Source organism: Crotalus tigris, unplaced genomic scaffold (genome assembly GCF_016545835.1).
Source record: "Crotalus tigris isolate CLP2741 ecotype Arizona unplaced genomic scaffold, ASM1654583v1 scf7180000018825.4774228, whole genome shotgun sequence".
Classification (NCBI taxonomy): Eukaryota; Metazoa; Chordata; class Lepidosauria; order Squamata; family Viperidae; genus Crotalus; species Crotalus tigris.
The window spans coordinates 67,617-82,474 of NW_024097215.1; the positions used below are offsets into that span (position 1 = coordinate 67,617).

Below are 14,858 nucleotides of genomic sequence, written 5' to 3' on the forward strand. Positions count from 1 at the left end.
AGCTCAACTTGTCAGTTCCCTAACCTGTTTGGGGAAATCATCAGGAATGGAAATTAACATCCCGATTCATATATAGTGGGTTCAGCTGTACTGGCAAAATTCACAGAAAAGCCCATTCTGGGACAGAGGAGCCAGGAAAGGAGAGTTTTGGAGCAGAGACAGGGACGAGTTGCGGAACGTTCCGGAAGGAAGCCTTACCGCCAATGGGAGCAGCGAAGCAGCACCCAACGCCCACCGCACAAGCAGCCGCCAGCATCTCAATATTGCGGGATTCATTCTGCAAGAGAGAGAGAGAGAGAGAGAGACTGCTATATGCCAAGAGAAAAGCCATTGTGATTTAAATCATAAAAGTGACTTCAGTGAAAGAAAAAGCATCAGTAAGGGAAATGGGCAGTTTTTAAATTCGATAAACAAACAAACTAACTAACTAACTAATTAATTAACACCACAAGAAAGGCTGTTTTCTCACGGCGCTCTCTTTTTCTGTCAATGTCACAGAGAGTTAAGTTGATACGCAGACCACAAATAAGCCATCCCACAATAGGAATCCTCCTTCAGTTCTTACTTCCCACCTCTCCTGGCCTTTCTCAGCTTTCAACATATATTTTTATCCATTAAGTGCTAAAAACAGACCTCCTAAATAGCTTGGACTACTATCCCCATTGTTCTCAGACACCCTGGCTTTGGGGCACGATGTAATGCTAGCTGGCGGGCAAGAGATTTCGAGAATGAAGTCATGAATCTAATCATAATAGGGTAACAGGAATAATGCAACAGCAACAAGTCCACAACAGCATTTTCCTAAGAGTTCAAGAGTAGCTGTAGGATTTTGGGGCTATCACCATAATGTAGGCCTGGATTTAGCTTTTTGTTTGTTTGATGGATTTCTATAATTTCGGGGTTATTCTCCCCAAACTACAAATCCTAGGACTGAGGCTAGGGCAGGGGTCTCCAACTGTGAGCTGTGGCCCACTATCGGGCCTATTCAGAATTGGGTCGTGCGAGTGGCTGGCTAGAATTTATTTATTTATTTATTTATTTATGAGACTTATATACCGCTTTAAGTACAAGCACTCTCTAAGCGGTGTACACCAGTAAGCAATGTATATATATATTTACATTGCCCCCAACAATCTGGGTCCTCATTTTACCTACCCCGGAAGGATGGAAGGCTGAGTCAACCTTGAGCCGGTGAGATTTGAACTGCTGACCTGCTGAACATAGTCAGCTAAAGTGGCCTGCAGTACTGCACTGTAACTACTGCGCCACCTCGGCTCTTGCACTGATGATGTTACCTAGCTTGGTAATGAGACGTCTGCAAGAAAACAACCAAGCTCAGATTACACCAAGGGCCCCTGATTAACCAACAGTCATCTCGTTCTTCCATTCTCAGAGCCCATATTATTATTATTATTATTATTATTATTAATAATAATAATAAAGTTGGAAGGGACCTTGGAGGTCATCAAGTCCAACCCCCTGCTTAAGCAGGTAACCCTATACCATTTCAGAGAAATGGCTGTCCAGTCTCTTTTTAAAAACTTCCAGTATTGGAGCATTCACCGCTTCTAGAGGCAGGTTGTTCCACTGGTTAATTGTTCTGTCAGGAAGTTTTTCCATAGTTCTAGGTTGCTTCTCTCTTTGGTTAGTTTCCATCCATTACTTCTTGTCCTGCCTTCTGGCACTTTGGAGAATAGCTTGATTCCCTCTTCTTTGGGGCAGCCCCTGAGATATTGGAAGACAGCTCTCATGTCCCCCCTCGTCCTTCTCTTCATTAGACTAGACATACCCAATTCCAGCAACCGTTCCTTATATGTTTTAGCCTCCAGTCCCCTAATCATCTTTGTTGCTCTTCTTTGTACTCTTTCTAGAGTCTCAACATCTTTTTTACATCGTGGTGACCAAAACTGGATGCAGTATTCCAAGTGTGGCCTTACCAAGGCATTGTAAAGTGGTATTAACACTTCATGTGGTCTTGATTCTATCCCTCTGTTAATGCAGCCCAGCACTGTGTTGGCTTTTTTGGCAGCTGCAGCACACAGCTGGCTCATATTTAAGTGACTGTCCACTAGGACTCCGAGATCCCTCTCACAGTTACTACTGTGAGTTATTACTATTCTTACCTTGCAGCCTCAGAGGTAGATACTCACCTCGTAAATGCCTCCAAAGACGGAAAGGAACTTGCTGAGGAGGGCTGCACACATGCTGGCTATGTGGACAAAGGGTCCCTGCACACAGGAAAGAGAGATAGAAGAAGTTAGCAAGATCAGCAGATTGTTGCTAGGTCCCAAACACTCTCCAGGTTATTATTTTTATGTATTTATTCAGTTTTTATAGCCGCCCATCTCAATCAACGATCTATGTGCCCAGTTATGAAGGCTGAAGAGGCAGTTGGATTAACCAGCCTTGGGAAGAGTTGGAAGGGACCCCAGAGATCATCATGTCCAATCTTCTGCAGGGTTCACTTCAGGTAGTCCTTGACTTATGACCACATTCCCACATTCCCACAAATTTCCATTGCTAAGCAAGAACAGCTCTTAAGTGAGTTTTGCCCCCATTTTAGGACCTTTCTCGCCACAGTTGTTAAGTGAATCACTGCAGCCGTTAAGTGAGTAACCTGGTTGTTAAGTGAACCTGGCTTCCCCACTGACCTTGCTTGTCAGAAGGTCTCAAAAGGGGATCACATGATCCCAGAACACTGCAACCATTGTAGAGACGAGACAATTGCCAAGGACCTGAATTTTGATCACATGCTGCAATGGTCACAAGTGTGAAAGACGGTCATAAGTCACTTTTTTTCAGTGGCACTGCAACTCTGAACAGTCACTAAATGAATGGTGTTAAGTCGAGGATTTCCTGCAGACTATCCCTGACAGATGACTTTTCTGTCTCTGAAAACCTTCAGTGAAGGGCAGAAACCACTTCAAGAAGAGCCTATTCCCATGGTGGCCAACCTATGGCACGCATGCCACAGGTGGCACGCAGAGCCCTCTCTGTGGGCACACGCGCCATCGCCCCAGTCCTAGGCCTTCAGCTGGGTTTCATAAAACCTTTTCGCTTTAGGCCTCCGCCACGGTGTGCCAAAAAAAAAAAAAAAAGGTTCAATCAGTCAATTTCAATTTCTGGCAGGGAAAAAAAAAGATCTTGCAAAGTTGTAATTGATTGATTGAACTTTTTAGTCCCACCCAGTCTGCCGTTACCACCGCAGCCACGCCCAGCCAATGGGCCACACCCACCCAGCACCCAACGATGCATAAGTGGGTTTTGGGTTGCAGTTTGGGCACTCGGTCTAAAAGGTTCGCCATCACTGGCCTATTCACTGACTGGCAGCTCTTCCTGTCAAGACATTCTTCTCAATTTCTAATTTCTATCTACATCCTTGCAGTTTCATCCTTTCCACTCGAATTCTTACCCGCTGGAGCAAGTGAGGAGAAGTCTCAAGTTTCAGAAACTTGAAGACAGGTACAGATTGTTTTCAAGTTATGATCATAACTGGAGTCCCACAATTACGGTTGTAAGCCATGATGGGTGTGGTGGCGCAGTGGTTAGAAAGCAGTATTGCAGGCTAATTCTGCCGACTGACAGCAGCTCAAACCTGACTGGCTCACAGTTGACTCAGCTTCCCATCCTTCCAAGGTCAGTAAAATGAGGATTGTTGGGAGCAAATACACTGACTCTGCAGACCGCTTAGAGAGGGCTGTAACGCACTGGGAAGCTGTATATAAGTCTAAGTGCTATTGCTATGACTAAATCTGATTTTGTGACCTTTTTCGCAGCAGCTGTTAACTGGATGTGGCAATTATTTAATGAAGCCATTGTACACTCTGGGCCACTTTTTGCAAGAAACTGGAAGTAAAAGCTGGTTTCTGTCAAAAACATCATAAATCATGATCACAGGACCACAGAGCCACTGCAAACAGCCGTAAATGCTAAGTGCCCAAAATACAATCACGTGACACCGCACAGGGGAGGGGATGTCAGAACTTGGGAACCAGGACATGAGTAACTTTCGGGGGTGGGAGGATCCACTGAGACTTCAAATAGTTGTTAATTGATTGGTCATAAGGCAAGGATTGCCTGTATCACATCTTCTCTCACGCTACCCTTCTGGAAACCAAAGACAGTTGTGTTTTTTCACTATTCCAGCCAGAACTTGGTTTCTAGATATTTCTCCATCTTGGTAGCCTATGGACCCCAGATCCCCCCTCACCTCTTTCCCCAAAGGCATCCCGCTGCCTAATGCACAGGTCAGTCCAATGACTTTGGCCACAAAAGTCTTGAGGGTAAGGTATTCCTTCAGCACCACACCACGCAGGATAGTTTTCATTTCTGGGATGCCAGAGCCTGTAGAGAAAGAAAAAAGAAAAAGAAAAGAGAAGAGAAGAGAAGAGAAGGAGGGAGGGAGAGAGAGAGAGAGAACAGAGAAAGAGAGAGAGAGAGAGGAGAAGAAAGAGAGAGAAGAGAAAGGAGAAGAGAGAGGAGAGAGAAAGAGAGAGGAGAGAGAGAGAAGAGAGAAAGAGAGAGGAGAGAGAAAGAGAAGAAAGAGACACAAAGAGAAGAGAGAGAGAAGAGAGAAGAGAGAGAAGAAAGAGAGAGAGGAGAGGAGAGAGAAGAGAGAGAGGGAAGGAGGGAGAGAGAGAAAGAGAAGAGAGAGAGGAGAAAGAAGAGAGAGAGGAGAGAGACAGAGAAAGAAGACAGAAAGAGAGAGAAGAGAAAGGAGAGAGGAGAGAGGAGAGAGACAGAGAAAGAAGACAGAAAGAGAGAGAAGAGAAAGGAGAGAGGAGAGAGGAGAGAGAAGAGAGAGAGAAGAGAAAGAAGAGAGAGAGGAGAGAGACAGAGAAAGAAGACAGAAAGAGAGAGAAGAGAAAGGAGAGAGGAGAGAGGAGAGAGACAGAGAAAGAAGACAGAAAGAGAGAGAAGAGAAAGGAGAGAGGAGAGAGGAGAGAGACAGAGAAAGAAGACAGAAAGAGAGAGAAGAGAAAGGAGAGAGGAGAGAGGAGAGAGACAGAGAAAGAAGACAGAAAGAGAGAGAAGAGAAAGGAGAGAGGAGAGAGGAGAGAGAAGAGAGAGAGAAGAGAAAGAAGAGAGAGAGGAGAGAGACAGAGAAAGAAGACAGAAAGAGAGAGAAGAGAAAGGAGAGAGGAGAGAGGAGAGAGACAGAGAAAGAAGACAGAAAGAGAGAGAAGAGAAAGGAGAGAGGAGAGAGGAGAGAGACAGAGAAAGAAGACAGAAAGAGAGAGAAGAGAAAGGAGAGAGGAGAGAGGAGAGAGAAGAGAGAGAGAAGAGAAAGAAGAGAGAGAGGAGAGAGACAGAGAAAGAAGACAGAAAGAGAGAGAAGAGAAAGGAGAGAGGAGAGAGGAGAGAGAAGAGAGAGAGAAGAGAGAAGAGAGAAAAAGAGAGAGAGAAGAGAAAGAAGAGAGAAGAGAGAGGAGAGAGAGGGAAAGAGAGAGAGAGAAATGGATGAGGCAGAAAAGAAGAACCAGGAAAAGCCAGAAAGAGACTTCCTGGAAAAAACTCTTCTCATTCAGAGTCAATGCCCACACAACTCATTCAACTATTTAACTTAGCCACTTCAAGATATATGGACTTCATCTCCTAGAATTCCCCCAGCCAGCAGGCTTCCAGCTGTGTAAATCTTCTGCAAGCATGGGCTACGGATCTGCTTCTTATGATTCAGGGCAGAGAATACCTTGGTTTCGTTCCCCTCTGAGGGAAAAAGAGGGATCACTCAAATATAGAGAAAACCTTTAAGGTTTTAGGCAGAGGAAGGTGATCTGTTGGGCAGAAAGGACCACCTTTCAGGAGACTTCCCTGAGTTTGGGTTTCTGATGGAATTGGACCTTCCTTGTCCCCAGGCATTCCAGTAGGGCAGTGTTTCCCAAACTTGACAATTTTAAGGCATGTGGACTTCAACTCCCAGAATTCCACAGCCAGCAATGCTGGCTGTGGAATTCTGGGAGTTGAAGTCCACATGCCTTAAAATTGTCAAGTTTGAGAAACACTGTTTGGGAAACAGCTGCTTGTAAAATTGTCAAGTTTGGGAAACACTGCAGTAGGGGGACAGAAAAGAAAGGGGGGCCGGCACAAGGTGGGTTCCCAGCTGTGTGCCTTCCAAACAGCTGGGCTTTCTCCAAAGCAGCTCCTTCCTTTCCCACTTCTCCAGATCAGCACTCACCCACCGCCTGCGGGGCTAGGATCTGAGTAAAGCCAGCGGAGAAAGTGATGAGCACAATGGGGTAGGTAATCCAAGCCATGTATTGCAAGAAAACGTTGGTATCCAACCCGCCGTACATCCACTTCTGGGCTGCAAGAGTCAAGGAGAGAGAGAGAGAGAGAAATGGGTTGCTTGTCAATCCACAGGAGATAATCCTCCAGGTTAAGTTGCCCCCACGCAGGAAACTAAGCTAAAGTCATGCTTTTGCCGAGAAAAGACCACTTTCTCAGCATCTTCCCCCAGAAATTGCAATGGTCCCAATCCTGTTAGCCTATTGTAGGGGTGTCAAACTCAATTTCATTGAGGACCGCATCAGCATTGCGGTTGCCCTTGGGGGGCCGGGTGGGTGTGGCCAGGGTGAGTGCAGCCTACTAGGTGGGATGGAGTGGGTGTGGCCTACTGGGTGGGCGTGGCCAGCTCGACATCGTTCGCGTCAAGGGGGCCTGTGGGGGCCTGGGCAGGAGTGGGGCAGATCTGAGGGTCTCTGGCAGAAGGGGGTGGGACTGGAGCAAGCGCCAAGGCATGGTCCATTTCTTCATTCCTCACAAAGGGTGACACCTCCCCAGCATGCACCCAGGGGGCGGGGCCGACGCAGCAGGGGCTGCTTCCTCGCTGGTTCCGGACGGTCTTGTGGAGCTAAGACTGAATGCGTTTCAGCATAGATGGCCACCACAAAATTGTACATTGGCTCCCGGCCGGTCTGGTCCTTCATTGTTTCTAGGATGGCTTCGCGGGCCACATGAAACCACTGTGCGGGCCGCATCCAGCCCCCGGGCCTTGTGTTTGACAGGTCTGGCCTATTGCAAGGCGCTGAAGTCCAGGCTGTTTCCCCAGGCCTTTGGATCAGAGGGATGGATGAGCTGGACTTAACGGATGTGTTTTTGTCTGCAAGTGGGCTTGTTGTTTGTCCTTAAGACAGCACTACCAATAGCATTTAGACTTACATACCGCTTCACGGTGCTTTATAGCCCTCTCTAAGCAGTTTACAGAGTCAGCATATTTGCCACCAACAAATCTAGGTCCTCATTTTGCCAACCTCGGAAGGATGGAAGGCTGAGTCAACCTTGAGCCGGTCAGGATCAAACTTTAGATTGTGGGCAGAGTTAGCTTGCAGTTCTGCATTCTAACCACTGCGCCATCACGGCTCTATGTCAGGTGAGGGGGTGGGGGAGTTTCTATGCTTTAATTATTGTAAACTGCTCAGGATCACAATAAAAAATAAAATAATACATAATAAAAATAAAATAATAATAATAATAAAAGTCCTTGACTTAAGTCAAGCTCTTGGCCACCAGCCTACACTTTTGGCTATTTGCAGTGTCCCAGGGTCAGATGAGTGCTTTTTACGACGTTTTTGCTGAAAACAGGTATTTACTTCTGGGTTTGTTTGGGTTTGTTTTTTTTTTTTTTTTGCAAAAAAGGCCCACAGTGACCATCACTTTACGACCACTGTGTTCATTTTATGACTGTCACATTTACATAACAAATGCCACAAGAAATGTTGTCAGAATGAGTGTAGTCACATGGCCACCCACTTTACAACCGTCAAAGCTTACAACCACAATGGACAGGCTCCATTACAGTCACATGTTGAAAATAAAATAAAACAAAATAAAATATAAAATTAAAATAAAATAAAAAAGCAAAATAAAAAAATAAAATAATATAAAATAAAATAAAAAATAAAATAAAATAAAAAATAATAAAATAAAACAAAATAACAAAATAAAACAAAGTAAAATATAAAAAGCAAAACAAAAAATAAAAAACAAAATATAAAATAAAATAATAAATAAAATAAAATAAAAAATAATAAAATAAAATAAATACAATAAATAAAATGAAATAAAATAATAAAATAAATAAAACGAAACAAAACAAAATGAAACAAAATAATAAAATAAATAAAATAAAACAAAGTAAAATATAAAATTAAAATAAAATAAAAAATAAAAAGCAAAATAAAAAATAAAATGAAATAAAAAATAAAATAAAATAAAAATAATAAAATAAATACAATAAATAAAATAAATAAAAATAATAAAAAAATGAAACAAAATGAAACAAGATAATAAAATAAAATAAAAAATAAAATAAAATATAAAATAATAAATAAAATAAAATAATAAAATAATGAAATAAATAATAAAGTAAAATAAATACAATACAATAAATAAAATAAAATGAATAAAATAAAATGAAATGAAACAAAATAATAAAATAAAATAAAATATAAAATAAAACATAAAATAAAATAATAAATAAAATAAAGTAATAAAATAATAAAATAAATAATAAAGTAAAATAAATACAATACAATAAATAAAATAAAATGAAATGAAACAAAATAATAAAATAAATAAAATGAAATGAAACGAAACAAAATAATAAAATAAAATAAAATAAAATAAAAATAAATGGCCTCCTCTTCAAAGTCTTGCGCTCCAGAGTCCTACCCCAGGAGTTCTGCCTTTGCAGTGATAATCTACAATCTTCTTACCTTGCAGGCAAATTGCTATAGCAAAGTCCATGGCCCAGCTTACCAAGGCCATCAGCAGACCCAACAGGATCAGGAAGATCCAGTCTTCGCCCACTTTGGAGATGAGGAACTTTTGGCACCGCACAGTACAGACTGCAAGAGAGAGAGAGAAAGGGACAGATGAGAAACGGGACATCCATAGGGCTGCATCGCAGAGAAGTTGGGATACAGGAGAAAACAGCACTGGTCCATTGCTATAGAAACAATTCACTTTCAAAGCAAGTACAGGATGGGAGTGGCAGAAATACAAAAATTTTTGATAGGGAAGAGGAGCAAAAAAGGAACAAAAACAGGAAAAACTTGCAGTATTTAGATATAGGTGTAAAATATCTCTTAGCATTTAGAACTCCATTTAGTACTTACTATTACTATTACTATTATTATTATTATTAAATCTCAAAGAAATTAAATCTGAAAAAGTACCCATGAAGAAAAAAAACTAGAGACACTGGGGAAGGCTAAATGCAGTCCTTCTTATCAAGGAATTACATAAAGAGGATCTCAGATAATACCAATCATCAAAACCTAGAAAGATATTAAAATGGTAAACCAATCCATTTAGAAGCATCTTGAAGAATAACAGAATAACAGAATTGGAAGGGACCTTGGAGGTCTTCTATCCAGCCCCCTGCTCAGGCAGGAAACTCTACACCATTTCCGACAAATGGCTGTTCAGTCTCTTCTTAAAAACTTCCAGTGTTGGAGCATTCACCACTTCTGGAGGCAGGTTGTTCCACTGGTTAATTGTTCTAACTGTCAGGAAGTTACTCCTTAGTTCTAGGTTGCTTCTCTCCTTGATTAGTTTCCATCCGTTGCTTCTTGTCCTGCCTTCTGGTACTTTGGAGAATAGCTTGACTCCCTCTTCTTTGGGGCAGCCCCTGAGAGATTGGAACACTGCTATCCTGTCCCCCCTCGTCCTTCTCTTCATTGAACTAGACATATCCAATTTCAGCAACTGTTCTTCATATGTTTTAGCCTTCAGTCCCCTAATCATCTTTGTCGAACAAGACTGCCTTAAGAATTTATCCTTTTTTTTTTGCACTGTTATGTAATATAACTTTAATGAGGAGGTAGATTTCATAATGCTAAAAAAGATCCAAAAGTTTCTTTCAAAGTACATCGGACTAAGACTACACTCTGAAAACTCACTAGGTTTCATTCAGCAAAAATAATTAGAATGACTAGTTGGCCAAAATTGTAAGCAAGTTTGACCATTGCTGGCATTTTGTGTCGGCTATCTTAATCAGGCTCCGTTCGTGCTCCTTCACCCAAGCCATTCATGTAATCCTTGGAAAGCAACCAAAATTGTTGCCAAACTTTAACTTTCAATGTGAAAGAAGAAGAAAGTTATTGAAACCCTCAGGAAGCCAGTCTAATGAATTGCATCTAATTTGTTAACCAGCTTGAAAACAAATCAGAACAAATTTCAGCCGACGTTTTTGTCCTGCCATTGACCATTTGGGGGCAACATGAGGCCCAAATATGAAGCTTTGCCCCCCCCCCCCAAAGTGATGGAGTTATAAAACAGAGGTAGTCCTTGTCTGACAGCCATCGGTTTAGTAAGCAAAATTAACGGGGAATCCAGATTCACTTAATAACCAGGTTACTAATTTAACAGCTGCACTGATTTACTGAACAACTGTGGTGAGAAAGGTCGTAAAATGGGGCAAAATTGACTAAACAAATGTCTCGCTTAGCAGAAATAATTTGGGGCACAAAACTGCAATCCTTTCTTATACCAAATGTAGTTTAATTCCACAGTTGCCCTTCCCATGGTGTAACAGAGCTTTTGACTTCCACTTTTAGCCTATCTGTAGTCCAAGGCTAGTCCAACCACTACAGACTGGGCCGTTTTGACTCATGGTCCAGGATTTAAATCAGAGTTGGTTTGCGGGACTCAAAATTGTTACCGACTTATCTTCAGTGCCAGCATTCATGATACTGACTAACACCACTTATCTATAGATAAAGGAATAGACTGTTCCTCCATCCAAGGTTTATACTTTGTTACTTCTCAATCAACTAGGCCAGAAGATGGAGAGCAACATGCAGTTAGAAAACTGTGATAACAAACCCTCCTTCAGATGAAGAGCCCTCATTTCCCCTCATGTGGCCTTCAATTTCTGAGGATTACCTGCTCAATTCAGAATACTTTTGCAGGAAACTGGCCTTTACTACAATGGGTTCGCTTAACGGTCAATCAATCCCTCAATCAATTAATCAATCAGACTAGAACAGGAAGGGACCTTGGAGGTCTTCTAGTCTAACCCCCTGCTCAAGCAGGAGACCCTGTCCAGTCTCTTTTTGAAAACTTCCAGTGATGGAGCACCCACAACTTCTGGAGGCAGGCTGTTCCACTGGTTAATTGTCCTCGTTGTTAAGAAGTTTCTCCTTAATTCCAGGTTGCTTCTCTCCTTGATTAGTTTCCATCCACTGTTTCTTGTCTTGCTTTCTGGTGCTTTGGAAAATAAGTTGACCCCCTCTTCTTTGGGGCAGCCTCTCAAATCTTGGAATACTGCTATCATGTGCCCCCTAGTCCTTCTTTTCTCTAGACTGGCCATACCCAGTTCCTGCAACTGTTCTTCATATGTTTTAGTCCTCAGGCTTTTAATCATCTTGGTTGCTCTTCTCTGAATTTTTCCAACATCTTTTTTGTAATGTGGTGACCAAAACCGGATGCAGCATTGCAGGCGTGGCCTCACTAAGCTTTTATAAAGCGGTACTAATACTTCACCTGATCTTCATTCAACGGCTGCAGTGTTGGCTTTAACAACCATTTGGCTTTACGACCACCGCAAAAAAAAAAAAAAAAAAAAAAGCAGGCTCCATTGAGGCTGTAAGTCAAGGATGTATTTCATGAACTCAGCCTTAGTTGGCTGGCTAGATTCATCCTGCCTCGTTCTACCTCCACGGGCATTTCCTGGCATGACATGACACTAAAGCAGTGGTTCTCAACCTGTGGGTCGGGACCCCATTTGGGGTCGAACGACCATTTCACGGGGTTCACCAAACAACACAGTCCGCCACTTTTTTCCCCCTTTTCCTTAGCTGTGCTACTCCCTTTTATTCTATTGGCTTTTGAAAGCCAATAGGATAGACTCTCTTGAATAGAGTCTAATTCTATTGGCTTTCAAAAGCCAATAGGAATGGTCCAGGCTGTCTCTGCCCTGCTGAGCCCGCCAAAAGTCCCATTCTGCAAATGGTGCTGCACCAGTTGAGTAGTCCTCCACTTACGACCGGTTGAGCAATCCTCGACTTACGATCGGTTGGGGATCGCAGCATTAAAAAGGTTGAGAACCATTCCACTAAAGAATCAAAACACAAGGGGTATTTCTGCTTTTTTTTTTTTCAGGTTTGGACAGAGCAGAAGTGTACATCTGAACCAGCTTGGTCCTTTGATACTCAAACAGCTGAAGACACTTCCAGATGTCCCCCATCTGGCTGACCACTGCTGCCTGAGGTGAGCCGAGAGGCCAGTCCTAAATTCTGACTTCATGAGTAAGCCTACAGCCGGCCATCCTCTTACTCCATTGCTATGACAGCTGTCAGAAGCCAACAGCTGGGCTCAAAGAGATGTGTGTGTGTGTGTGTGTGTGCTTGTGTGTGTGGCATGGATGCACCTCCAGTTAGGAAAACAGCCTTTCGCTCTCCTGCCCATCTGGTCACAGGAGGTAGCCACTCGAGCAGAGAAGAGGAAAGCGGTCACAGCCAAAGCCACACCAGGACACGGTCCATCTCCTGTGGCTGCCTTTGCGAGTTGGCAACATTTAAACCGGGAAACAGCCTCAAGAACAAGGCAAGCTGTGATTGCAACAGTTGCTAAGGGATTTAGGAAGAGCCAGATCCCACAGACAATGTGTGTTTGTGTGTGTTTGGCCAAGCTTTTGGCAACGGGGAGTCTAGATGGTTATAAAACTGGAAGGGACTGTTGCAAAACGTTATTTCCTATCTGTCTGTTTGGGGGGACCAATGCATCTTTGTTAAAATCAAGCCGTCAAAGGAGGAATGTACCACCGAGCGAACCCAGAGGTGGGCATGCATGCATGCTTCCTGGACTGAACCATGTCTGAATGGAGCAACTGCAGATTCCAGGAGGCCAAAGGAGCTCTGGATGAAAAATTGAAGGCTCACGGCCCCACACATTGCGTCATGCTTAAAACAGACACAACCCGACAGCTGGTCCTTGACTTACCACGGTTTGTTTAGTGACCGTTCAAAGTTACAACGGCCCTGAAAAAAAAGCGACTGATGACCATTTTTCACACTTACGACCCTTGCAGCCTCCATGTGGTCTAAATTCAAATCCTTGGCCATTGTCTCATATTTACGACGGTCGCAGCGTCCCGGGGGGGGGTCATGTGATCCTCTTCTGACGAGCAAAGTCAATGGGGAAGAAGCCAGACTCCCTTTAACAAGAACAGCGATTCACTTCACAACTCTGACAGGAAAGGTCGTAAAAGGGGGCAAAATTCGCTTCACAACTGTCTTGTTTAGCAACAGAAATCCGGGGCTCAGTTGTGGCCGTAAGTCGAGGACTATCTGTACTGTCAGTAAAAATCCAGTTTGGCAGAATGTTGTAGGCGACAACAGCGTCCATTGCTGAGGAAGATGGCCAGCAGAACTATAGCCAAACATCCCAGCTGCTCCCTCCACCAAAATAACTTTTCCATTAATCTCTTCGTTTTGTGGAAGAAAATGGCCTGCCGATCATCTCACTTTGAACCTGGAATCACACAGTGCAGACAGTCCTCAGCTTATGACCACAATTTGAGCCCCAAATTTCCACTGCTAAGCAAGGCAGTGGATAACTGGAGTGGCGCCCCATTTTACGATCTTTTTGCCACAACGGTTAAGCCAGGGGTCTTCTAACTTGGCCCTTTCATGACTTGTGGACTTCAACTCCCAGAATTCCTCAGCCAGGCAAGCGTGCCTGGCTGAGGAATTCTGGGAGTTGAAGTCCACAAGTCATAAAAGGGCCAAGTTTGAAAACCCCTGTGTTAAGTGAATCACTGCAGGTATTGATTCACGTGGTTGTTTGGTGAATCTTGATTGCCCCATTGTCGTCGCTTGTCAGAAGCCGGCGGCGAAGGTTACAAAGGGTTGATCACATGACCCTGAGGCAAGGCAATGGTCATTAATAAACACCACCTACCAAATGCCCAAATTTTGATCCCGTGGCTACAGGGAGGCTGCAATGATCATCAATGTGAAAAACAGTCATGTCGCTTTTTTTCAATGCCGTTGTCACTTCAAACAGTCACTAAATGAACAGTTGTAAGTCGAGGACTATCCAGTGACTTAACCAGGTCACCTAAATAAACAGAAGCTGCAGACACAAGAACTAAGCTTGGTGCTGCCACAAAGAAAAAAAAAAGGGGGGGGGGAATCAACCTATTCTCCAAAGCTCCTGAAGGCAAGACAAGAAGCTGTGGATGGAAACCAATCGAGGAGAGAACCAACCTAAAAATAAGGAGAAATTTCCTGACAGAACAATTAACCAGTGGAATGACTTGCCTCCAGAAGTTGTGCGTGCTCCATTATTGGAGGTTTTTAAGAAGACATTGGACAGCCATTTGTCTCAACTGGTGTAGGGCAGGGGTAGGCAATCTTGGCTCTTTTATGACTCGTGGACCCCAGAATTCCTGAGCCAGCATGGCTCAGCTTGGGAACTCTCTCTTTTCCCTCAGCATGGCTGATTCAGGAATTCTGGGAGTTGAAGTCCATGAGTCATAAAAGAGCCAAGGTTGCCTACCCCTGGTGTAGGCCCTCCTGCTTGGACTAGAACAGAGGTCCCTAACCTTTTGGGCACCAGGGACCAGTTCTGTGGAGAAAGGTTTTTCTGTGGACTGGAGAGTGCATGGTTTTGTCTGCTGCCTACATCCCATGGTTGGAGCTTTGCTTGTTTGTGCAGACCGGTTGTTGGCATGCCGCAGCCCCATACCGGTCCACATACTAGGGGTTGGGGACCTCTGGACTAGAAGACCTGCAAAGTCCCTTCCAACTCTATCATTCTGTTATTCTATATACTCAATTTTAAGCACCCCCCTCTCTTTTGGGGTTGGGGGCTTAGTGTGCTGTGTAACCCAGCTCTTTCAGTTTTCAGTT

General features: G+C 43.4%; 1 protein-coding gene across 3 annotated transcripts in view; it reads right to left on the reverse strand.

Moving 5' to 3' along the window:
• Positions 1-14,858, reverse strand: part of CLCN2 (chloride voltage-gated channel 2) — a 115,248-nt gene that overhangs the window by 60,181 nt on the left and 40,209 nt on the right. For 2 of the 3 annotated variants that reach the window (XM_039356510.1, XM_039356509.1), the window contains exons 3-7: positions 8,715-8,846; positions 6,176-6,304; positions 4,211-4,344; positions 2,151-2,228; positions 199-277 (exon numbers count right to left, since the gene is read on the reverse strand). In XM_039356510.1, coding sequence (XP_039212444.1) covers positions 199-277; positions 2,151-2,228; positions 4,211-4,344; positions 6,176-6,304; positions 8,715-8,846 — 552 coding nt within the window. Of the gene's footprint in view, positions 1-198; positions 278-2,150; positions 2,229-4,210; positions 4,345-6,175; positions 6,305-8,714; positions 8,847-12,945; positions 13,422-14,858 lie in introns of those variants that run through there. The other variant, XM_039356511.1, reaches the window with a different exon arrangement.